The sequence below is a fragment of the Rhincodon typus genome, chromosome 38, assembly GCF_021869965.1.
Source record: "Rhincodon typus isolate 14 chromosome 38, sRhiTyp1.1, whole genome shotgun sequence".
Classification (NCBI taxonomy): domain Eukaryota; kingdom Metazoa; phylum Chordata; class Chondrichthyes; order Orectolobiformes; family Rhincodontidae; genus Rhincodon; species Rhincodon typus.
The window spans coordinates 11,161,445-11,186,954 of NC_063369.1; the positions used below are offsets into that span (position 1 = coordinate 11,161,445).

At 41.6% G+C, this 25,510-nt stretch overlaps 1 protein-coding gene across 1 annotated transcript in view; it reads left to right on the plus strand.

Moving 5' to 3' along the window:
* Positions 1-25,510, plus strand: part of carm1 (coactivator-associated arginine methyltransferase 1) — a 71,811-nt gene that overhangs the window by 6,050 nt on the left and 40,251 nt on the right. The window contains exons 2-6 of the mRNA XM_048617819.1: positions 2,204-2,277; positions 19,286-19,411; positions 21,408-21,514; positions 21,991-22,095; positions 24,467-24,577. Of these exons, the coding sequence (XP_048473776.1) occupies positions 2,204-2,277; positions 19,286-19,411; positions 21,408-21,514; positions 21,991-22,095; positions 24,467-24,577 (523 nt within the window). The remainder of the gene's footprint in view (positions 1-2,203; positions 2,278-19,285; positions 19,412-21,407; positions 21,515-21,990; positions 22,096-24,466; positions 24,578-25,510) is intronic.

A 25,510-nucleotide genomic window follows, 5' to 3' on the forward strand; every position in this document is an offset into this window, starting at 1 on the left:
GAGGGCGGAGAGCCCGGGGATCGGGGCCTGTTGGGGAGCCGGGGGGGAGAGGCGGAGAGCCCGGGGATCGGGGCCTGTTGGGGAGCGGGGGGGGGGGGGAGAGAGGCAGAGAGCCCGGGGATCGGGGCCTGTTGGAGGAGGGGACATTCAGCTTCATAAACCCCCGCCGGGGACAGAAGCGGCTCCCGACCCGTAGGAAAGACCGAGGCTTCGGGCCTAGTGGCCCCTTCCCAGGCTCGGCCTCCTCCTGGCGCTGGGATCCAGGGTTCTTTAAACCTGACCGCCTGGGTATTAAAATAAAAAAAAACACCTGAGGGAAATTCCCATTTCCCCTTTTTCTCCTGAATTTTTAAATCCATCTCTCTCCGTAGAACAGACCCAATCTGTGCCGCCGTTGCTGTTAAACCGAGTTTTTTTTTCTGGGGTTACAAAATAATGTGAAAGACTCCTCTTTCCATGTGGCCGTTGCTGAGTATTTCCAGCATTTTCTGTTCCTTTATTTCCCTGTTTCCTGTGAGTAGCCCTCCTCACTCTCTCTCACACTGCCTTGGCGTGTCTATCTTGATCATCTTCTGCTATTTAACTATTTCATGGTTTCCCTCCTGCACGTTGCAGTGTCTTTTTCTGAGTGATCTTTGTGACTGAGGCTCCGCTTTCTGCCTTGTTCTGTTTCTTCTGAAAAACAAGTCGTCTTGAGTGTTTTTGTTCATATCTTTAAAAACCTGAACATTCTCGCAGTTTTTATCAGAATCTCCAACCTGTCCTGTTATTTATTTCAGAACTTCAAGGTTTGTAATAACTTGTCAAATTGGGTTATTTTCTCAGTATTTAAATGAGTTGCTACAATCTGTAATTGTGGATGTCGAAAACGTTAACGTAATCCAGTAGATTGTCATATTGTATCTGCACTGTATGAACACTGCAACTAGACAGAGAGTTTGGTGACACTAAACAGGAACAGGATTGGGGGTGGTAGACTTGAATAATTTAAAAAGTTACCCACTTTAAGATAGCATCCTGTTGTTTATCCTGTGTGGTACTGCTTTCATGTTAAGTCTTTGCAGCACTGACTGTTTGCAAAACTCATGGAATCCTGATGTTACCTACTTCCAGTGATACTTTGTGACAGTTACTTAGCATGATTCAAAACTCTTTAAATCTCTGAAAAGTTACCTCCTTCCACAGTCGAATAATCAGACCATTATTGGAGCTACAGCTCCAAGCCTGATGTTGATTGCGCAATCTGGGTTACCTTTTAAAGTTGACTTTGGGTTGGTGTGCTTTGACATTACCTAGAGCTAACAAATATACACTGAACCAATCTTTTCTCTCTGTCTGCAATTAAAGTGTAAAAACCACTTCTGTGCAGTAAAGTTGGCTGATTTTGCGATATTCGTGGCTCTCACACTTTTTAGCTTCTTTCCTAGACAACCCACAGGTAGAACAAACACATGCATTACTTGTTGAGTGCATCATCTTGTATGGGAAACTGTCCATCATTGTCACCCTTTCTAACATAGCCTCCTAGTTCCTCAGTACCTGGCATTTTAAATGGATGTCATTACCTTTGACTATCTCTACTTCCTACAATCATGTGCCTTTTCTTCAGATTTGTGTACGTCCCATTCCAGTTATTCCACTATGCTTTTAGCTTGCCTGAAATTCCTGCCATTTTTCCTTCTCTTGCCCATTAATGAACCTCTGATCAATTTGACATACTAGTTACTCCCAACCTTTCCTCCTTTTTTGCTTTGTCTATTTTCAAATCTGTCTGGCACTGTTTTGCCTGCATTGTAGGTGGCATATAATGCAAACCGCGAGCTTGCACAATGTGTCTCTCTGTTTGAGAGAGTGAGGGAGAACCAAACCTTGGTAATTGATCTGTAGGGAAGTCCATCAAACGCTCTGCACTGCACTTCTGTCAGGTTCCTGATCCCAATGTATTTTGAGATTATGTTTGGGTGTTTTGCCAAGGAAAGGCAAGGTATTCAATTTGCATTGAATTTGGAAGCGAGAGTCCTTTCTTAGTTTTAAGCTAGAAAAAGGAGCTTGCATTTTTCTTGACCCCTCCCCCTCCTGACATATGAAATGCTTTAAGCCAATTTAAAATAGTCAATTACATTAAAGTCAGTCACTGGTCAAATATAGGATTTGCAGCAAGGTCCTACCGACAACAATAAGATCATGATTTTCTTTTGCATAGTGCTGGCTGGGGAGAACTCCAATGCTCCTTCCGTATCGGAAGCAAGGATCTGTTACCACCATCCGAGGGGACAGGTGGGTCCTCAGTTCAACATCTCAGCCAAAAGACAGCAATCTGTACACTGAAGGCACTCCCTCAGCGCTACTGTACTGAGAGTACCAGCAACTAGTTTTATGCTCAACTTCCTCAAATGTGAATCAAAGCTGCAATTTGCTGATTTAGACTTGAGAGAGCATCACCCTGATGAAGCCATTCTAGATCTTGAGATCAAGTTGAACCTAGCGTGTTGTTGTCCATTTCTGTTCTTGAGGTGAGACTACTTGTGTTCTGCTACTGAGTGAGGTGGCTAGAAGTCTTGTGGGAGAGTTTCTTTAACTATTTTAGCCTTCAGCAGCTATGACCATTCTCTGAAAAAGTCTTGCAATATGTACAGTTACACCCCTTAGCTCGTGCATAGGGCTCAACTGCATGCATTAGTTATTACCAACCAGCCAAACCTTTTATTTCAACTTGGCACTCGCTGCTTCATTGTGGACCCAAATGTTGGCTGGCGAAATATTCATGATCACTTTACTCTGTTGGATGGCTGCAAGCTACAGAATCCTTATATCACAAGTTGGCTTCTATCACTAGGGATGAAGTTTGCACCTTCTGCTTGCACACACTTGAGCACCTGCTATATTATTCAGATTTCATATTCCTCACACATTAGTTACTGTCACTAAGCTGGTTGTGGAGAAGCCTTTCTTTAAAGTAGATAGAAATAGCCACCACTTTTATTTTCCGATCTTGTACAAAGCTTAGCTCTATATTACTGGGGAAGGTGTTAGTTATGGTTCTGTACCAGTGAAAGAAGGTTGGTTTTGGGAGTTGTGTGCAGTGCACATTCCCCACAAAGTGACATGATCTATATATGACCCAACTGTCTTCAGAATGTAGTATAAGAGCACAGTTGATGCTTGTGGTAATCAGATGGGCTTCGTTGCTCTTTCGTGTAATTAGAGGCCTTTTTGAGAGTATGTTGTTACTGATAAGGAATATATTTTTGTGATCGGTTTATAATCTGTACATCAGCCGGCAAGTGAGATCCCATTTATTCTTCTCTACACACTTGAATGTTCCTCATTCTTGACTAGCTATCCTTGAACAGTTGGCTGAAGATCTGCAGTCTTCAAGAGGACAAACCAGATCATTTTGAAGTAAATCACTGACTCCCTTTTCAGCAGTGTTTGGCCCTTCTTGGAACAACTGTAGAGGCAACTCTGCTCTGCATCTGTCCATATTGTACAACATTGGGACTGCTACGTACTTGCATGGAGTGATAATTCTGTTATTCTTCCCCTTGGCTTGAAAAGCATTTTAACAAAAGTAATGAACAGACAATGTTTCACCTGACATCTTGCGCATTCTATAATAAATTGTACTACTCACCCAAGTGTGATGGTGGATGCCTAGCAACCATGGTGTCAGAGAGGAGTGTTCTGGTAACAGGTTAAGAAGTACAAAAACTGGCTATTCGGCCCAGCCAGTCCACGCATATGTTTACACTCCCCTTGTGCTTCTGTACTCCGAAGGAGTTATTTGTAGTTGATTTTCTTGTCTCTCGTTGCTGCCCTCTTTCCGTGCAGTTTGTTCTTTGAGCGTGCAGAGGGGGAGGATTGTGTTAGTGTCTTGGGATAAAACTTCTCCAATCAGTTTTGAGACTGTTCTACCTTCTTCACGATTGACAGGTGTTTGTTTGAGGCAAGCGGCAAGAAATTGTCTTCCCTCTGTCTCACTGATGGTGCTCTTGTTGCCTCTTCTTGAGATTGGGGGCAAATTGTATTTGAAGAGCAAGTTGTACTGTTCGTACTGTGTTAAGTCATTGTGCAGTCAGAAATGTTCCCAAGCACTTAACGTATAATTTATTTGAAAAAGCTACTGCAACTGTATAATCTTGTCAGTTGAGGAAAATATGTTAGACCATAAGAAAAAGGAGCAGAATTAGGCCATTCAGCCCATCAAGTCTGCTTTGCCATTTGATTATTTGATATGTTTGTCACCTGTTTCTCTTGAGAATGGAAAACATTATCCTGCCTTCTCTCCATAATCCTTGATCCGTTACTAATCAGAAACCTATCTATCTCTGACTTAAGTACACTCAATGACTCCACAGCCCTCTGTAGCAATGAGTTCGACAGATTCACCACTCTCTGGCTGAAGAAATTCCTCCTCATCCTAGTTCTAAAGGTCCCCCCTGCCTCCATCCTTCTAAACTCCATGGAGTCCTCAACCACTCCTCATATGACAAGCCTTCACCCCTGGGATTTTTGTAAACCTCCTCTGGATCCCTTTAACACCAGCACATCTTTCCTTGGGTATAGGCCCCAATAGTGCTCACAATATTTCAAATGTGGTCTGACCGGAGCCTTTTACAGCTTCAGCAGTACATCTCTGTTTTTGTTTTCTAGCCTCTTGAAATGAATGCCAACATTGCATTTGCCTTCCTAACCACCAACTGAACCTGTATGTTAACCTTAAGAGAATCCTGAATGAGTACTCCCAAGTCCCTTTCTGTTTCAGATTTCTTTTCAGCCTCCCTGTTTAGAAAGTAGTCTGTCTTTATTCTTCCTATCAAAATGTATAACCTTGCACTTTGCCACATTGTATTACATTGTCTCTTTGCCCACTTAACTTCTAAGCCTTTCTACAGCCTCCCCACTTCCTCAACACTGCTTGTCCCTCCACCTATCTTTGTGTCGTCTACAAACTTAGCTATCCTTGCCAGCATTGTTGCTGGGAAGTCCCTGCTCTGAACTGAGGAAATGGAAGGATCTCTCGGAGCAGACATATTAATGGTTTAGCATGTTTGTGGTAGAGCAGCGTGTATTCCAAATGTGCGCTCAAACCCTGGAAGGGCTCTTAAGCTCACCTGTGATGCTCCCAGAGTGGAACAATTCTGGAGCATTACAGAGTGCTGACCCTGACTTGTTCTCTCCATTGCCCTGAGGTTGAGAGGGATTCAACAAACACATTCCTATCTTAATGCCATTGCTTGGTTGGGTGACCTCCTAGAAGTGTGACTAAACCACACCAAGTAACATTATAGTCTGGTTTAGAAAATCGCCATTCAGCAATTTGTAAGGAGTAGGATGAGGACTCCCCTGGCCTTGGGTAAGTGGGCAAGTCAGTATGTGGGAATTCTTGTATTCTCTCCGTCTTTGTGACTCAGTCTGACTGCAGTGTTGTAGTCACTCTTCCCAATAAGCAACAGATGGTGGTTAGTTTGTACAGACTGAATCACTGGTTTTGCTCTTGTTCTTAGCTGACTATGCTGGGCTTCAAAGATTGAACAGGCTTGGGATCTTTTCTCTAGGAAAGATTGAGAGAGACCTGTTTGAGTATTTTTTTTTGAGGATTTTAGTTAGGTTTCATAGTTTTGGGTTCTTCACATCTATCCTAAGGGCTATAAATACAGCCAAAAGTGAGTGCTGATGAACCTTCCATTTCGGCTTTCTCCTGAGGTCTCCAGCATCTCGGATGCCACTTTTTAGCTGCTCTGTGGTATCAAGAAGTGGTGGAAGACCTGATGCGTCCCGATGGCATTTTGACAATAGTGCTGTAGACTTGTGCACCAGAACTAGCTGCACCCTAGCAAGCTGTTCTAGTATAGTTACAACACAGTCATCTACCTAACAGTGGAAAATTACCCAGATGTATCCTGTCCATGAAAAGAAGACAAATCCAGCCCAGCCAATTACTGCCCTACAAGTCTTCTGAATCATCACCAAAGGAGGAGGTTGTGGATAGTACTATGGAGTGGCACTTCTTCAGTAATAAAATGCTCAGTTTGTGTTCTGTTGGGGCCACTCCTCTCCTGACCTCATTGTAGCTTTTGTCCAAAAACATGGACAAAAGAGCTGACTTTCAGAAGTGAGGTGAGAGTGACTGCCGTTGAAATCAAGGCAGCATTTGACTTGCTAGGGCTTCTTGATGCCATACTAAAACTCGTGTCAAAGGGAATTGGAGGGGTTAAATCTCTGCTGGTTGGAGTCATATGCGGCACAAAGGAAGATGGCTGTAGTTTCTGGAGATTGATCATTTCAGTTCTCTGATATTTCTGCAGGAGTTCCTCAGGCTTGTGTCCTGGCCCCATCTATTTTTAGTTGCTTCATCAATGATCTTCCCTCTATCATAAGGTCAGAAGTGGGGATGTTTGCTGATGATTGCACGGTATTCAGCACCATTCGCAAGTTTCACTTACTGAAGCAGTCTGTGTCTATATGCAGCAAGATCTGGACAATATTCAGGCTTGTAGTGAAAGATGACATGTAATATTCAAACCAGGCAAATGTCAGACAATGACCATCTTAAAGAAGAGAAACCCATCTACTCCCCCTTTGACATTCAGTGGCGTTACAATCACCAAACCCCTCCAGTATCAATATTATGGTGGATACCATTGACCAGAAACTGAATTGGACTATCCATATACAAACATTGTGGTTACTAGAGCAGATCAGAGGCAAGAAATTCTGCGGTGAGTAACTTGTCTTCAGACTTCTCAATACCTGTCCATTGTTTACAAGGAACAAGACAGGTGTGTGATGGAATATTCTCCACTGCCTGGTGAAAGCAGCAATGTGAACCACCTACAAGGTGCACTGCATAATTCACCAAGCCTCCATCAAAAACACATTCCAAACCTGCAAACCCTACCATCTAGAAGGACAAGGGCAACAGATGCACAGGAGTGCTACCATTTGCTGTTTCCCCTCCAAGTGGCTTACCATCCGGGAATATATTGCTGTTCCCTCGCTGTCACGGAGACAATCCTAGAACTCCCTTCCCAAAAGCACTGTTGATGTTCCTACACCACAAGGACTGCAGTGTTTAAAGAATGCAGCATTCCTCCATCACCACCTCCAGACAATTAGTGATGGGTGGTAGGGCTGGCCTAGTCAGTGATATTCATCCTGAGTGTTGATTTTTTAAAAATTCGTTGTGAATTCCGGGGCAATATTTTTTGTGTGTGTGAAGTTTTCTACCACAGCGACTAGTTGAAGTGATTAGTGAAGATTATAGAGTCATTCATACAGCACAGAACGGACGCTTTGGTCCAAATCATCCATGCCAACCAGACATCCCAATCTGCCCTAGTGCCATTTGCTGGCATTTAGCCCATATTCTTCTAAACCCTTCCTGTTCATATACCCATCCAGATGCCTTTTTTAAATGTTAATTGTACTTGTGCCCACCGCTTCCTCTGGCAGCTTGTTCTATATACGCTCCACCCTCTGCGTGAAAAATTTACCTCCTTGGGTCCTTTTCAAATCTTTCCCCTCTTACCTTAAACCGTGTCCTTCATCTTTGGACCTCCCCAGGAAAAGACTTTGGCTAAATCACCCTATCTGTGCTATTTGTGATTTATAAACATCTATAAAGTCACCCCTCATTCTCTGCTCCAGGGAAACTAACCCTAGCTTACTCAGCCTCTCATAGAGTCGTACAGCACAGAACAGACCATTCAGTCCAACCAGTCCATGCCAAACATAATCCCAAACTCAACTAGTCTCACCTGCCTGCTTCAGGCCCATTTTCTTCTAAACCTTTCCTATTCATGTATCCAGCCAAATGTCTTTTAAACATTGTAATTGTATCTGCATCCACCACTCCTCAGGAAGTTCATTCTACATGTCTTCTTTAAATCTCTCACCTCTCTCCTTAAAATGAGCCCTCTAGTCTTGAAATTCCCCATCTATACTCTCCCTATAGCTCAAACCCTCCAGTCCTGGCAACATTCTTGTAGATCTTCCCTGCATCCTTTCAAGTTTAACAATGTCTGTTCTATAGAAGGGCGACCAGAATTGTATGCAGTATTCCAAAAGTGGCTTCACCAATGTTCTATAAAGCCGCAACATGCGTGCCAATCGCTGCCTTCACCATCCTGCCTACCTGTGACTCCATTTTCAAGGAACTATGCATCCCAAGGTCTCTTTGTTTGGCAGTGCTCCCCGGGGTCCTACCATTAACCATAAGTCCTGCTGTTGTTTGCCTTAACAAAATGCAACCTGTAACGTTTATCTAAATTTAAAAACTCCATCTGCGTCTCCTCGGCCCATTGGCCTGTCTGATCAAGGTCCTGTTGTACTCTGAGAACTTTCTTCGCTGTCTACTACACCAACTAATCTGGTGTCATCTGCAAACTTACTAATCATATCTCCTATATTCACATCCAAATCACTTGTATAAATGCTGCAAAACAGCAGACCCCGTACAGATCCTTGTGGCAAACAGCTGGTCACAGGCCTTGGTCTGAAAAACAACCCTCCACCTCCACCCTCTGTCTCCTACCTTCAAGCTAATTTTGTGTCCAATTGGCTAGATCCCCCTGGATCCCAATTCATCTAACCTCACTAACCAGTCTACCATGCGGAACCTTCTTGAAGTCCACATAAACAACGTCTACCGCTCTGCCTTGATCAGTGGTCTTTGTTACCACTTCAAAAACCTCAACCAAGTTAGCGAAACCTGATTTCTCATGCACAAAGCCATGCTGAATATCCCTAATCCGTCCTTGCCTTTTCAAATGCATGTAAATCCTGCCCCTCTGAATCTCCTCCAAAACCTACCCACCCTTGACATAAGGCTCACCTGTTTATAGTTGCCTGGCTTTTCCTTACAGCCTTCAATAGGGGCACCAACATTAGCCAGCCTCCAGTCTTTCAGCACCTCACCTGTGGCTATCGATGATACAAATATCTCAGGAAGGGGCCCAGCAATCACTTCCCTCGCTTCCCACAAAGGTCTGGGAAACACTTGCTCAGGTCCTGGGGATTTATTTGCCTTTGTGTTTTAAGATGTTGAGAACCACCACCTTTATGTAAAATGAACTCTTTTCAAGTCATCGCTATTTATTTCCCCAAGTTCACTAGCTTTTTTTTGAGCAGTTATATCTGAGAGAGTTTGATAAAGTCAAGGCAGAAGGAGGAATATTGATTGAGTATAGGAAACCTTTCTGACTTTAACAATGGCACAAACCTGTTTGGCTATTTCTGTTCTGTAAATACTTCATCAGGCAGCAAAACACCTTGTTCTCGCTCATTGGAAGCTCTATATGTAATTCTCATTCTGTACTTAGGCTATTTGCTCTCCCAAAGATATTTACATTTCCTGGATGCTGATTGCATATATTCACAATAATGTTACCAAATAGCTATTAATTATAGGTTTTGGTGATGGTGTTTGTGAACAGACTTTCTTACTACAGAGTTGTCACAAGCAAGGCCCATCTTGTCTTCACCCAATGCCTACAGTCATGCAGGCACAAGATTGCTCACTTACTGTTCTACTACTGAGTTGCTGGTTCCCAAACTGAGGTTAGGTAAATCTGCATACATCAAGAAAATAAAGCCATCTTTATTTGGCATAGAGACAACAAGGTGCAGGGCTGAATGAACACAGCAGGCCAAGCAGCATCATAGGAGCAGAAAGGCTGACGTTTCGGGCCTAGACCCTTCTTCAGAAATGGGGGAGGGGAAGGGGATTCTGAAATAAATAGAGAGAGAGAGGGGGAGGCGATGATGGAAGATGGATAAAGGACAGGGTTGCAATGGGAGAGAGATCCACTGAGGCCTTTCCAGAGAGAGGAGGGTAACTTCTTCAAGGTAGGCAGCCTTAGAAGGGTCCAGACCCGAAACGTCAGCCTCTCTGCTCCTATGATGCTGCTTGGCCTGCTGTGTTCATCCAGCCCTGCACCTTGTTGTCTCGGATTCTCCAGCATCTGCAGTTCCTACTATCTCTGAATCATCTTTATTTGGCGATTGGAACTTGGTTATTTTCTTATCTTAATTACCCAAGCCCCTGGGGCTTTTACCAGCTGCTTGTTATTGTGTTGACATTGTAAGTGTTCTCTCTGTCTTCATTCTAATGCAAAACAGTTTATCATGTTGTTGTATTGCTTGTTGGAGCTTGCCATGTGAAAATTGACTGTTGCATTATCACTGTGATTACAAGTGAGCGTTTTGCGTCCTTCTGTGGTCATGAAGGTGCTATATAAATGCATGTCGCTTTTTTTTCATATACCTAGCAATTCAGTTCTTGTTAATCTCTCCCTCTCCCTCTCCCTCTCTAGATTTGCTGCAGTAACAACAATAAACCACCCAAGGCACTTCACATTTGTGACTATTAGAATTTGACACCACTTCACTTGAGATGGGGGGGGTGGGGGGCGTGTGGTTGACCCAAGTTTGGATTAGTGGTCTAGACTCTAGGGAGAATCTTTAAGGGGTGGATAGAGATGGAGATTTTCAAGAGGGAATTTCAGAGCTTGAGGTCTCAATTGCTGAAGATGTTGTCACCAATTATGATTAAAATAAGGGATGCTCACAAGAACACAGTTGAATACGTGTCAGCTGGGTTGGTGGCGATCACAGATAAAGTGGGTACGGCCCAAGGACAGTAACTTTTAAAATGAAGACATTGTTTAATTGAGAGCCAGTGTATGTCGACGAACATGGAAACAAGGGGCTTTGGTGCAAGTTAGGACACAAGCAGCAGATCATCTGAAGTTGACTGAGAGTGCATTGAAATAGTCAGATCTAGAGGTAACCAAGATGAGCTGAGAGAAAAATAAAGGCAGACAATGCTTTTGGAGGTAGGAGTAGGCAGGTATTGAGAGAGTGTACGTGTGAGGTTTGAAACTGGGTTCATAACCTGCAAGGGAACTTACCTGCTTGTTCCAACCTTTAGAACTGACCCTGTGAAAAGGTTTGAGAATTCCACATGCAAGTTGTAGCAATATTGCAGGCTGGTCTCCACAAACTGGGTCAGGATTGAAGTGTGTTTATGCTCTGTCTGGTGAGTCTTTCTGAAAGAAGAAATGCAGGTGATAGTCAGAGTATCATGTGGATGAAATGAACAGTTTAGCCAATGCCACCGTGGGAGCCATCAGAGGAGAGGGTGCAGAACTGTGGGCCCTGTATCTTGCAAGATTCTGAGAAATCTCCAATATGTTCTACATCTACGACCTGTAATTCGCTTGGTGGAAATGCAAATCATCTTTTAAAGAAGCTTTGTCTCGATGCTTTTGCATAGCTTCTGCTGAGAATCATGGAACACTTTTTGTTCTGCTCTCTGCTTCAGTTGAACAGCACTTGAATGAGAAGCCAGAACTAAGTTAGTATTGGATAAAACTCTTGTGACAATAGTAAGCACTGGCAGTAATGGTAACTGGTGGATTACAGTTATTTGCTTGCTGTCATATCCTTTATTTAAAAAAAAACTTAATATTCAGTCTACTGTTATAGCCTGTTTTCTGCTAAAGTTTCATTTTATTGTTGCTTTGTTCTACACTGCCTGGAAAGTCCCCCAGGCACTTGCTTTAAAACATCTTTCTTGACTTTTCTGTTAATGTCAGATGCTGTTAAGTGAAAGATCAATGTAAATAATTTCTGTTTCACTGCTCTAGTATTTTGAATGTGGGAAAATGGTTGCATGCTCACTCCAGCTCAAGAATAAAACTACACTGCACTCTCTTCATTCTAATATGCATACTCTGTTTTTGTATAAAGCTGCTTTCCAGGCGCACATCTGTTCACTTGAGGTTTGGTTCCTGATCCCAGGTTTCAAAGATCATTAATTGTGTCACAGTGATTGCCACCCGTCTATTCAAAGGCTAGCATTTCTCAAACTGCACAATGGTGACTGTGGGAGGGACGTTCTGCAATTTTAGGATCTTCTCATTAAGATGCAGTCTTTATTACCTTGAAAAATTGTGCGTACTGGGAACCTCACTTTAGAACTAGTCACAAGAGGACTTAAAGCCTAAGTGGAGAATTGACAGTGACCATTTTAAAATAAGTTGTGAAGATTCCTGCTCTATTTAAATGCATAAGTGGTGAGGTGTGAAAAATGTTACCGTGAAGCTTTTCTGATGCCTCTAACGCAATGAATGAGTCTTTTCTTCCATTCACCATCCCAACCCCACCCCCAAGCTCTGAAGTTAGTTGGGGTCTTGGCTGTGAGGCAGCTGTATCTCCTCCATTATTTTCCTTTTATTGTTCTTCAGAGAATGTAGTTTCCTTCCACATCTGTTTGTCTTTATTCAAAGAGACCTGCAGAATTGGGCTGACGGGCTGCTTAACCTGAATTCGCATTTAATGCCTGCTGAGCAGTGAGCTGCAAAAGAAAATGCCAAGAGGAGAGGGTGTGGGGGTAGTGATATAGGCAGGAACTCTGTTTGCAGACACAATAGTTTCTTTAAGTGTAATGGTAGGCGGCAGGAGGCAAATCGCCCATCTTTTAATCCAGGAGAACAGTTATGCAGTACAGAAATCATCTTCTCCCAGCCAATATGGGGTGGCAGAGATGCAGTAATGATGCTCCAGTGTTTTACACTGTGCATCTGGATGCATCTTACAAGACTTATAGCCAACAACACAACAGTTTGTTGGACGTTTTCTGTGTGGAGTTGCACTTTGATCAATTTGTCTGCTAAACCAGCTAGCTGATTACATGGTGCAGAAGTCTGTATAATCTGGGCCAGCATTTATGTCATTTAATGAAGCCGCATAAATCTTACTGATGGCTAGAAGCTAATGTGGAGAGAAGGATGGAAATCACTAGCAGCAGGGGATGGAATGAGGTTTTCCAATCTGCAGTACACCCTGATTTATTGTCAATGCAGTGACAATGGGTTTTGCTTTATATCTACAAAAAGTGGATAAAGCAGGAAAGCCTGATGTGGAGTCTTTAATAGATGGTCAGTATGGTAATCGATAATGCTCTCAGGCAATTGTTGGTGTCCTGTACTTTGAAGTTTATATCCAGGGAGAATTTTTCCAGTATTCGGTATTTTTAAACCATCTGTGACTTTGAGTGATTTAAGACTTGTGGCTTACTTTTATAAAATTTTTTCTTTCATGGGGTATCATTGGCAAAGCTACCATTTGTTGACCATCCCTAAAATGCCTTGAATGAGGTGTGGCTTGTTTGGCTATTTGTGAGGGCCATTAAGTTCAGTTCACTTTCCTCTGGATTTGGAATCACGTGGGCCAGACCGAGTAAGGATGGCAGATTTCCTTCCCTAAATTACTGAATCAGAGGTTTGACAACAGTAGATTATCATTTGTGCATGCCGCTACTTAGACAGATTTTGTTGATAAAGCAGGAATTGAACCAGTGTGCACAGAGCATTCGCTAGGGTCTCTGGATTACTAGAGACATTACCACCACACGGCTGTCTCCTTTTGATTTTACTGTCCTTCTCCTTTTTTTAATCAAGTTTGCAGCAGCTGATGCTGGCCCATCTGAAGTCTTGGTTTCTTGCAATAAAGAGAGTACAGGTGACAGTAAATCAGACCACCAAGAAGCAAAGGTGAGAGTTAGTTTGTGTTAATAAGGGCATATTTTAGGAGGGGAAAAGAGCGTGAACCCAAATCCAAATGCCTAATGGGTATTCAAACATTTACCAGAGGGTATAGTTACTATTAAGATTACGAACTGGTCTAATCATAGAATCCGAACAGTGTTGAAGCAGGCCATCTGGCCCATCAAGTTCTTGCCGACTCTCCAAAAGAGTATCCCACCCTATCCCCGTAACCCTCCTTTCCCATAGCCAATCCACCTAGCCTACGCACCCCATTGATGTGGGCAACTTAGCCCGGCCAGTCCACCTAACCTGAACATCTTTGAACTGTAGCAAGAAACCAGAGCACCTGGAGAAACCCATGCACACGTGGGGAGAATGTACAAACTCCATACAGACAGTTGCCCAAGGTTGGAATTGAATCCAAGTCCCTGGTGCTATGAGGCAGCAGTGCTAACCACTGAGCCACTGTGCTGCCCTAATGTGCCGCAAACAACAGGAGGAGTTATTCAGCCCCTCTAGCTTCTCCCATCAGATTGTAGTTGTTATGTATTTCAAGTCTGTTTAGGGGTTTTTGGCAGTCAACAGGCGCTCGTGCTTGAACTGTTTCTAAAATTGTGTGCAGTGGTGGGGAGTTAAAAGGGACAGACTTCAGTCTTGAAATGGGTAAGCACTTGGGGATTTGCCAGAGAATAAATTTTGCAATCACCAAATGACTGATTTTTAAACCTGAAAATGTTGTATTTCTATGTGAATTAGATGACTTTAAAAAAAACCTGACTTTGTCTACAGATTCCACTGAAACCATAATGCACCAAACTTTTCGTGACTTCTTAAGTATATGGATATCTCCTAACTGCTGCTGCTGCTGCTGCTCACCTCCTTAAGCTCTTAATTTGCGCAAAATTAGCGTAATAGTGGGATATTTTGAATTAACTGAGTAGACACGTGTTATTCACAAAGCAAGACTTTTTCAAGAACTGAGGATCCAAAAAAGTTTATCCAAGAGGAGAAAGTTCAGTGATTTACCAGGATGTTGCTGGGTATGGAAGATTTGAGTTATAAAGAAAGGCTGGATAGTTTGGGACTTTCCTCACTGGAACATAGGAGGTTGAGAGGTGACCTTATAGAGATTTTTATAAAACCTTGAGAGGTATAGAGAGTTAATGGTAGTTGTCTTTTCCCTAGTATGGAGGATTTCAAGACTAGCGGACACTTTTTAAGGTGAGAGGAGAGAGGTTTAAAATAGACATAAGGAGCAATTTTTTTTACACAAAGGTGGTTCGTGTGCGGCATGAATTTCATGAGGAAGTGGTGGATGTGGGTATACTTTAAAATGCTCAAGACATTTGGCTAAGTAGATGAAAAGGAAAGGTTTGGAGGGATATGGGCCAAATGCAGGCAGGTGGGACTAGTTTAGTTTGGGATTATGGTCAGCATGGACTAGTTGGACCGAAGGGTCAGTTTCTGTGCTGTATGACTGTGACTCTACAAGTCTCAATTGTGACGTAAAGTAGCGATCCTGACTCTGTATGATGCACCCTTGCCCTCTAAGCTTAAATATGTAGGCTAGCACCCCAGTATAGAACTGGGAAAATGCTGCTATGAGGGAGTTGTTTCATTTTGGAAGCAGTGTTAAGCCAAGACATGGTTTGCATTCCCAATTACATGTAAAACATCCCATAGCACTTTATTTTTTTTATGAAAAGAAAATGGGGAAAGATTCATGGCAAATATCTATCCTCGATCAGAATTAATTAGAGAAAAGATTATCTAATCCGTTTTATTATTTTACAGGGTAAGAGTATTGTTAACAAAGCCCGTATTTGTTGCACACCGCAAAGTGCTCTCAAAAGATGGTGGTGAACTGGTGTCTTGAACTTGCACGTGCAGTCCATGTGATGTAGATAGTTTCAAGTTGCATACTGTTCTGACTTGGAACTGTCACTATTACAGGATTTTGACCCAGCGACTCTTCCAAACAGCACCATGGGCATGGATACATCGCATCTTCACTTGTAACGGGGCTTGCGGGTGGTGGTGTTCCCCATGCGTGTATTGCATTTGTTCTTCTAGGTGATTGTAGGCCACAGGTTTTAGGGTGCTGTTGAAACAACCTCGGTGAGCTACTGCAGTGCGTCTTGTAGATGGTATACACTGCTGACGATTTGTCAGTGGAGGGAGTGGTTGGTGTGTCAGTGAAGCAGGCTACTTTTGTCCTGGATCATTCTGAGTTTTTTGTGTTGCTAAAGCTGTACTCCTCCAAAATAGCAGTGTACTGGCTGGACAGGCTTTAAGGAGTTGAGAGCAGATGAATTACTTGTGGCAAAATCCCTGTCTCTGACCTGCTGTTGTAGTCACAGTAATTATATGACATATCCTGTTTAGGTTCCTGATCAATAATAATTCCCTACATGTTGATGGTAGGTATTCTGCTCTGGTAACGTTTTTGAATGTGAAGGGGATGTGATTCAGTTATCTCCTGTTGGAGACAGTCATCGCCTTGACCTTTGCAAACGTTACGTTCAACCCAAGGCCAAATGTTGTGGAGGTACTGCTGAATATTGGCACTGACTCCGGTATCTGAAAAGTTGTGAATTATGCAAAACATCATGCAATTGTCAATGAACACCCCCCACCTCTGACCTTGCATCAGAGAGAAGTTCAGTGAAGCAACTGAACATATCTGGGCCTAGGACACTGCAGCAGGTACACCTACAGCAATGTCAAAGGCTGATATCTCGGTCCATCAACAACAGTTTTATATAGGTCTAGCGTCTTGTGTAGGCCAGCCTAGGTAAGGATGGCAGATTTCTTCCCCTGAAGGACATTCGAGAACCAGTTGAGTTTTTGGACCAATCCAATAGTCTCTATCATCCTATCTGAGAGTAGCATTTTTAATTCCAGATTTATAAGGAAACTTTAATTCCTGCACTTTCCTCATGGTTTGTGCAAAATGGCTGTGGCTTTTCCTACATTACAACCATAGCTGTATTTTAAGTGCTTCATTGGCTGTTAAGTGGTTTGAGCTATTGTTTCTTGGGAGTGGGATTAACATAGGATTGTTGACTTTTCGTTCGAAATGTAGAAAGTTTTTCCAAGTATTCAAAGTATTATATGTTTCTGTGCATTCGTCAGGTCCACTGATTGACTAGAACTGTATTAAAATTCTAGTTAGACCACATCCAGAGTACTGTGTGTTATTCTGGGAACTCCATTAATGGGAAAGATGCAGTTTTGCTAGAGGAGGTACAGAGGAGATTTACTAGGATGCTGCCTGGGTATGTGGCAGTGAGGAAATTGATAGGCTTGTGGTGGTTTCCTTCAAGCAATGGTATCTACGAGGGGACTTGATAGAGAGAGGCATGGATAAAGTGGATGTTGAGACAGTTACAAAAAAAAGTAGAGTGCATAGCCAAGGGGCATAGATTTAAGGCAAGAAGTGGAATGCTTTGAAGAGTTTTTGCTGTCACCAAGAGGGTGGTGGGAGTCAGGAGCACTCTGAAAGTGTGGTTGAGTATGAAACTCGAGTCACGTTGAAGCAGTATTTAGATATTCACTTGTATTGCCATAACCCCCAGGGCTAAGGGGTGAAAGCTGAAAAATATCAGTGTAGTCAGACCTTCTGTTGACAAGCATATAGACAATGATCAAAATGGCCGCCTTCTTTGCTGTAAACATCTGAGACTGCATACCTCAAGTTACAAATCTTAATTTCAGCATTAGATATGCAACATGCACTGAAGCCTGTTAATGGGACTGTGATTAACATGATGGATTATTTCAAAGGATCTGAACTTCTTCTTTACAGAACAAGTGAGATGAATGCAGAAGATGGGGTGGGAGATCTTTTTATTAACTAATTTCAGTTTAAATTTGTGAAACACTCCAGGATCTTGTACCATGCTTCTACACATTTTGAGGAGCTGAACAAAGTTTAAACGTGGCCACAATAATTTTTACTCCAGGACAGGGCTTCCCCAAACTCTGGGTGGAGTTATAGACCTTAAGGCAGTGATGGCTGCCATGTGGCTTCAACCAAGTATTAACAGCTGTGTCAAAGCTTTTTTTTTCAAAAGGTAGGTGTGTCTTAATGGATTGCTCTTTGAGGCCTGTGTCAAAAGAGGGGAAGAAATAGGTTTAAAAATCCCTAAAGATTAAACTCCTCACCATACACTCCACCTTGGCCCCACAGTTTCCATCTCTGTGGTCTCGCAATTTACTGAACAAGATGGTAATTTTTAAGCTTTGCAGTTGGGTCACTGTGTAAAAAGCTTTGGGAAGCACTGCTCTAGGATTATGTATGTTGATGTTTCTTTACCCTCTCCTGGTGTATCCAGCTCAATTTAGTCAGTTTGGGATAATTAATATCAAATTTATTTTTTCTTGGCTGATGGAGAACGTTAAGTTCAATAAAAATATTTCTGGAATTGTGGATTAGTACTGTTTGGGAATCTCTAGTTTGAGGTAATGTTAATTCCACAGAATGGTATAGTGCCCCCGTAATTAATCTCAGTGCCTTTCGTTTTGTTAAATGTGAAGGAATCTGGAAACTAACCATGCTGCTTTTTAAACTACGTTAAGTTCTATGCTGACTTAATTTATTTTCTCAACAGCACTCCAAACCATTTGTCCAGCATGTTATGCAGATGTTCCCTTTACTTAGTCTTGCAATCCTGCACTTTTTATTTTAATTGATTGCACAGGCACTCGTGTTAACAAAAGTTAGTATTTGCGGTCCAGGCTGTTGTTGCTTTGAAACTGGGTTGGTAAACTTATTGTAATAAGAAGTGAGAAATGTGGAAGGACCCAGTCTCAAGTCTTGTGACTTTTTTTGATCAAAGCCCAAACTGAAAGGGTACATTTTCTGCTGTGCAGTAGAAAATATTTGAAATTGTTGTGTAGAATTTACTGCCCACTATTCTTGGGACATCAGGTATTAATGAGACTAATCCACTCTAGGGCAATTTATATCTTGGGCCAAAGACTATATGGAGGAATTGATCAGCAAGGACATATGAGTTCAGTTGACCTTTCCGTAATTTGGGGTTTGCTGTCATTTGCGCAAGGAGTGATGGATCATTTAGGATGTAAGTGCCAAGTGTTGACCTCTGCCAGTAGTTGGGTATCTTTTCTTTCTTGCTGTCTCGCGCACTCATCCTTTTGTACATATTTTGTAAAGTATAAAGAAACCAGGGACTCTTCGTCTTCATCCCAGATTGTGGTTACAGCATGTTTGAGAGCATAACAAGAAAGCTGCAGCATCTGAACTAATATCTCTCTATTGGCTCCTGACACTAGAGAGGGAAGGTTATCAAAAAATGTGCTTAATCCTCTGTACCCCTCTAATTTCTTCCCAGGTGGATCGTGGAGCCTTGACAAGTGCAGGCCATCAATTGAATTAATGCTTTGTAACTCCTGTCAAACTTTCTCTTTTATACGTAGTGGAACAGTAATGTTCCACAGGTCATATAGTGTGACTGAAGGACTGGAATGTATTATGTTTCCAAAATAAAGACCAACTTCGCACTAATTAAAGTGTGAAAACTGCTGTCTTTAAACAGTACAGAATGTTGTTGCAGTATTTTCATGGGTGTGGGAACTTCTGCCTTGGGTTGGGGTGGTACTTTTCAATTTAAAAAGAAATTTTCTTTGCTGTTAGGCAGAATGAATGAGTGATGGTTCACTGCACTGTATAGTCTTCTTAATCTTTTACAAACTCTTTAATCCTACAGATGAGACGGTCTGTGTATTTAAGTGTGCAGTGAATCGGGAAACGCAATGCAGTCGCGTCGGCAAGCAGTCCTTCATTGTCACATTGGGATGTAGCAGTGTCCTCCTACAGTTTCCATCACAGAATGGTAAGGGCTATCTCTCTCATGCGTGCAGCTTTATCCCTGGGCACTGAAATCTCAACTGCCTTCTTTCAAAGCATAGAGAAGACAGTGTAGGAAATGCTGGAATTACTCCAGTCAAGTCATATTCAAGGAGAAAACAATGCCATAAATATTCCAAAGAGAAATGGATGCTCCCTGTCCTATTGAATGTTTTCTAATTTAAAAAAAAATTAGATTTTCCAAATCCATAGTATTTTTGCGTTGGTAAAAATGTCTAAAATCCAGGTTGGGTAACAATGGAAGTTTGGTCATTTCTCATGCTGCAGCTTACAGGTGTTGCACTGTCACAGGAAGTTGCAGTTTGACTAATTAATTACCCCGTTAAATTGACAGAAGCAATTTCAAGGTCTTTTAAGTTTTTTTTCATTCTTCATGATCTGAACCAAATTTGTTGACAGCTGGGCTCCAATGTGGGACACTGTTATCAGCAGGAGTGGCATTGGTGAGGGTCCTATTCAATGATCCAAGTTTAAACGCCCTGCATAAGAAGGCGCTGGTAGTTTCCCAGCCTTTGAGCCAGACGGCTCTGGTCAAGTCCCACCGGCTTCAGAGGTGTGAAATAACATCTGAACAAGTTGATTAGAAAATATCTAAACAAAAAAACTGCAGATGCTGTAAACCAGGAACAAAAACACAAGTTGCTGGAAAGGCTGAGCAGGTTTGGCAGCATCTGTGAAGAAAATAACTCTGATTTCTCTTCACAGATGCTGCCAGACCTGCTGAGCTCTTCCAGCAACTTGTGTTGTTTTTTATTTGTTTGAGACAATATCTCATGCCCATCACTCTGCTCTCCTTGTATGTGAGCCCTTAATGCCTCGGGGGAAAATGCACAATAAATGTGTCTTTTTGGAACGACGTGAAGACCAAATACTACATAGGTGCTGGAAGTTTGAAACAGCAATAGAATGTGCTAAAAGTATACTGTGGAAGGAGAGATAGAATTCTGTTTCCAGTCAATTACTTTTTTTCAGGACTAGAAACGTAATGGATTTTGAGCAGGTAAATAGCGAAGGTGAGAAGGGAAACAAAAGGGACGGTGTGAGGTAAGGGGTGGTTAGATTTAAATGACAGAGTTTCATGGGGCAAAATCAAAGGAAGTGGTAACGGGCCAAGTAAAAGAACAAGAGATGTCTAGAAGTGGTGTGAATAGCAATATAGATGCTGGTTTAATGCATTGTAAAGGAAATAAGAGAAACAAGGAAAAAACTCTCAGTAAAGAAACCCTGACCAAAATAGGTACAGAAGCTGTAATCAAAATTGTTGAATTGTGTTGGATCCAGAAGGATGCAAGGACCCCAGTGTCTAAGATGAGATGCTGTTTTTCCAATAAGTGCTGAGCTTAATTGGATTGCTGGTTGTGATCCTCTTGAACACAGCTCAATAACATGCTTACCATGTCTTTTTTTTTTTGTTTAAATAGCAAACTATGGAGTTTAAATCCAGTAGACTGCAAGGTGCGTAGGGAGCTCCTTCACTACAACAGCCTGCCATGGTCTGTTTGCTTATTAAGTGAGGTTTTTTGATCTGTAGTTATATTGGAGGCTAATATGTCTAGTTTGTCCCCTGATGCTCCTCCCTAGTTTTGAGGTTCTGCTCCTAACTTAGCACGAGCTGACCATGTGGTTGCTCCTACCTTCCATCAGTCCTACAGGCATCAGACAGAGCAGATGAGATATAGCCCGTTTCAGTGCAGAATGGTCCAGTGGAAGTGAGAGACTGGTCAGCGGTAGCTTAAGTTTTTTTTTTTTTGTTTTGTTTTTTTTTGTTGTTTTTTTTTTCTTTTTATTTTGTTCTAGTGCTAGAACTTTCCCTGAAATGTCTTTTTTTTTTCTCTTTCTTTCCCACCATCCCCAGCCAAATATTCAACTAAAATGAGTATATATACATTAGCTAAATATTTGTTGTAAATGTTATTTAAATGATATGGTTGTGCTCAGTTCCACTTGTACTGTCTCTCCAGAGTTCTACTCCTTTTTCAATATTCTGAAAAACTGCAGAGGTCACAACCTTGAACGATCTGTCTTCAGTGACCGAACAGAGGAGTCTTCTGCTGTGCAGTATTTCCAGGTACTGTTTCCTAGGCTAAGCATCTTTCAGTTAACCTTTAACTTTTTAGTGATTTGTGTGGACAAAATGTTTAATTTCCATCTCTTCTTATGCCTTTTTTCCCCTCCTGTCCTCCATACCCAATATCCTTTCCATCTTTTTTGAAGATGCTGACTGTGACTGGGGTGTGCCGTTAGTATTTTGCATTTTATTGATTTTTACTTGAAGTCTAGGTAGCCACTATTAATCACCAGCGGTGATCATCATTACTTGTCTGACCTTCCCATTTTTTTTTCCTTTTTATCACAACGTCATGCCAAAACTACAGCCGCAGAATGTAAGAGAATATGCTTCTTAGCAGAAGCATTTTGCCAGGAATGTTTCAATTATAGCAACTAACTTGCTCCTATTGACTGCTGTTTAGTTTTTCCTCTTGAGAGAAATGTCTTTAATTTAGACTGTGTGTCTTTTATTTTAAGTTCTCGATCTCTTTGCAGTTCTATGGATACTTATCGCAACAACAGAATATGATGCAAGACTACATACGGACAGGCACTTACCAAAGAGCAATACTCCAAAACCATGCAGACTTTAAAGACAAGGTAAGCCGAACCAGTCTGAGCTAAAGTAAGCAATTCATCATCTCTGCCATTTTTACCATAAGTTTGTTTCTTGTTCTCCGTTCTAATTTGAAATTGACACTGCAACTCTTGAGCCTCGTGGGAAATGAGCTTTGTCACATTGCAGGTTGCCATGTGGTTTGTTGAAGTAATAACAAGTGGTTTTATAGTTAGGAACATACAGCCCGTCTAGCTTGCTGTACAAATTCAGTGCTATCGTGGTTGATGTTCCTCCCTGAGTCCAGTTTTCCTGCCCACTTCCGCCCCATCCCTTAATTCCCTGTGATATCAAACAAATCTATCAAAGCCTTGAATATATTCAATGATGAAGCATGTATAACCCTCAAAAGCATAGAATTCCAAATATTTAATATATAATATTCAAGAAATTTCTGTCTCAGTCCTAAAATGGTTGACCATTTACCCCGGATGTACCCCAATGTTCTAGATTCCCAAGCCAGGGGAAGCAACCTTTGAGTTCAGTGTCTACCCTGTCTTGTCCCTTCAGGATCTTGTATGTTTCTTTTAGATTACCTCTCCTTCTATGTAGCAAAGAGTTGAGGTCCAATTTACTTCGATTTTTTTATTAAAGGACAATCCTCTATTCCAGGAACCAGTTTAGATATTTTTCCTATATCACTTCTAAGGCAGTTATATCCCTTTCTTCGATTATGGAGACTGTGTGCAAATTTCAGTGTTCTTTTCTTATAATCTTGCACACTGTGCAGTTAAACAGCTCACCTTTTATCTCCCCTTTTCATAAAAGAAGTAATGAATTTTATAACTGAATTCCATATAAAGTGGGGAATAGAGACTTGCTAGCAAAATCAGTGACTGTGTTGAGTAACGAACAATATTTAGTTACTGAATCGTCTGGCCTGTACTGAAAGCTGATCTCACCTAGGGAAATAACTGTGTTTCAAGAGGCAAGCATTAACATCCAAAGTTGAGGATGAAGCGGGTCACTAATAGCTCCAAACTACTATCTATTAACTCCTACTGAAAGGAGTAGGATTAAGATCATAAGACTTAGGAGCAGAAATAGGCAATTCAGTCCGTTGAGTCTGTTCTGCCATTCAGAGATATCATGGTTGATCTGATAATCCTCAACTCCACTTTCCTGCTTTTATCCCCATAACCCCTGACTACCTTTCTGCTTAAAAATCCGTAAACCTCCGCCATGAATATTCTTAATGAGGTAGCCTCAACAGCTGTCTGTGAGAGAATTTCATCGATTCCCTACCTTCTGAAGAAGAAATTCCTCCTCAGCTGTGTTAAATAAGTCACCCGTTAATTTAAGATTATGCTGTCTGGCCCTACCTTCTCCCACAGCTGCAAACAACCTTTACACATCCATCCTGTAAAGCCCCTAAGAACCAATACGTTCTCCTTGCATTCTGCTAAACTCCAATGAGCACAAGCTCAACCTCTCAAGAAAACCTGCCATACCTGGGATCAATCGAGTGAATTTTCTCTGGACTGCTTCCAATAACGAGTATTCAAAGGAAAGATACAGTTCACGGTATTCTGGATGTAGTCTGACAAGTGCCTTGTTTAGTTTTAGCAAAGTCTCCCTATTTTCATAATCCACTCCAAAGAAAAGGTCAACATTCCATTTGCCTACCATACTACCTGTTGAATTTGAATGTCAGCTTTTTGTGATTTATGCACAAGAGCTCCCAAATCCCTCTGGGTACTGTAGCTTTCTGCAGTTTTTTTTTCTCCATTCACTTCCTCTATTCACCCTGCCATGGTACTTAACTCACATTTTCCCCACATTATATTCCATCTGCCAAGTTTTTACCTACTTGCTTGACCTATCTATATCCTCTGAAGACTTCATATCATCTTCGCCACTCACTTTTTTTATCCCACCATTTTTTTTCAACTGTAAACTTTGTTCAATTTCCTCATCTAAGTCATTAGTATATATTGTAAATAAATAAATAATTGTGGCCCCAGCAGTGATACCTGTTGCACTCCATTTGTTACAGATTGCCATGTTCTCCCCATGCCCCCATAATCCCAACTGTCTTCTGCTCGTTAGCAAATCTTCTATCCATACTACCTCCATCACGATGGGCTTTTAACTTATTAAGTAGCGTAATGTGTGATACTCTTTTTAGTAAATGTTTTCTGAAAATCCAAATCTATTACATCCCCTTTATCTGGCCTGCTTGTTACCTCCTCAAAGAATTCTAATGAATTTTGTCTGGCGTGATTTTTCCCTTTCGTTAAACTAACTAGTTGGAACTGCAGGCTATATTATGAGCCCTATCTTCAAGATGCTATTGCTGTTTCTTTTTCATGGATAGTCTAAATAAATGGTTTATTAAACTCTGATTTCTTACAGGTTGTACTAGACGTGGGATGTGGCTCTGGAATTTTATCATTTTTTGCTGTGCAGGCGGGAGCACGAAAGGTGTTTGCAGTGGAAGCAAGCACCATGGCTCAGCATGCTGAGGTAAACAACCTGCTTCTGATTCTACTTTTTTGGTGTAGAGCCAATTGAAGTCACAAGGTGCAACTGCAGAGCTATTAATCTCTGGAATTCTACTCAGGACTGTGCTTCATTTGTGTTCATGTATACTTGATTTGTCCAAAACTTAGAGCAGTAAGCACTTTTATCTGTGTTTCTTCTAAAATTTTCTTGGACCCATTATAAACTCTGTGTTTGGATTTCTTGTGTTCCAAAGGCATTTTAACAGTTGTAGATATTATTGCATCACTATGGGTTTATCTTGACTGACTGCACCTGTTGTACACACCTTTTGTAAAGGGGTGGGCTTGTTCTTTTCTTCATTCGTGCATACAGTACTGAAGGAATGGTGCTGTCTCAGAGGTCCATCAGATGAGTTGTTAAATCATCATTTTTCTTTTTATTTGTCTGTCAATTATAAAGGATGGATCTGTGGATTTATTTGTCATCTGTCACCCAAATAAGAACAGGTTAGCTGATCACTTACCTCATTTTGTTTATGGCTATTCTTACCAGGTAACCGCTATTGGCAATTTCATAATTGCTTAGATCATTAAACCCCTTTTTTTTTCCCCTTCTAAGGTACTTCTCCAATCGTTTTGTGTATGTCACTTTTCTTTTCTTGTTCTCCTTTTAAAGACCCAAATGCACCTTCCACTAATCCATAGCACAATCTGGTCATCCTTGAAGGCGGACATAATGAGGAGCTGTGACGGGAAAAGGAGAGGAGTAGGGCACCACATCATAAAACTGACAGCTGGAGAAGCTGACTGTTGAATATGAGCATCCGTACCCAAAGACTGGGACTGAAATAGTTCCCATGTTGTTTGTTTGTTTTTTGTTTCTTTTCCTTCCTCCTTTTCCTTCCTTTCCCCTTTTCCATCCTTTTTTTTTCCTTTCCTTTTTCCTTTTTATCTT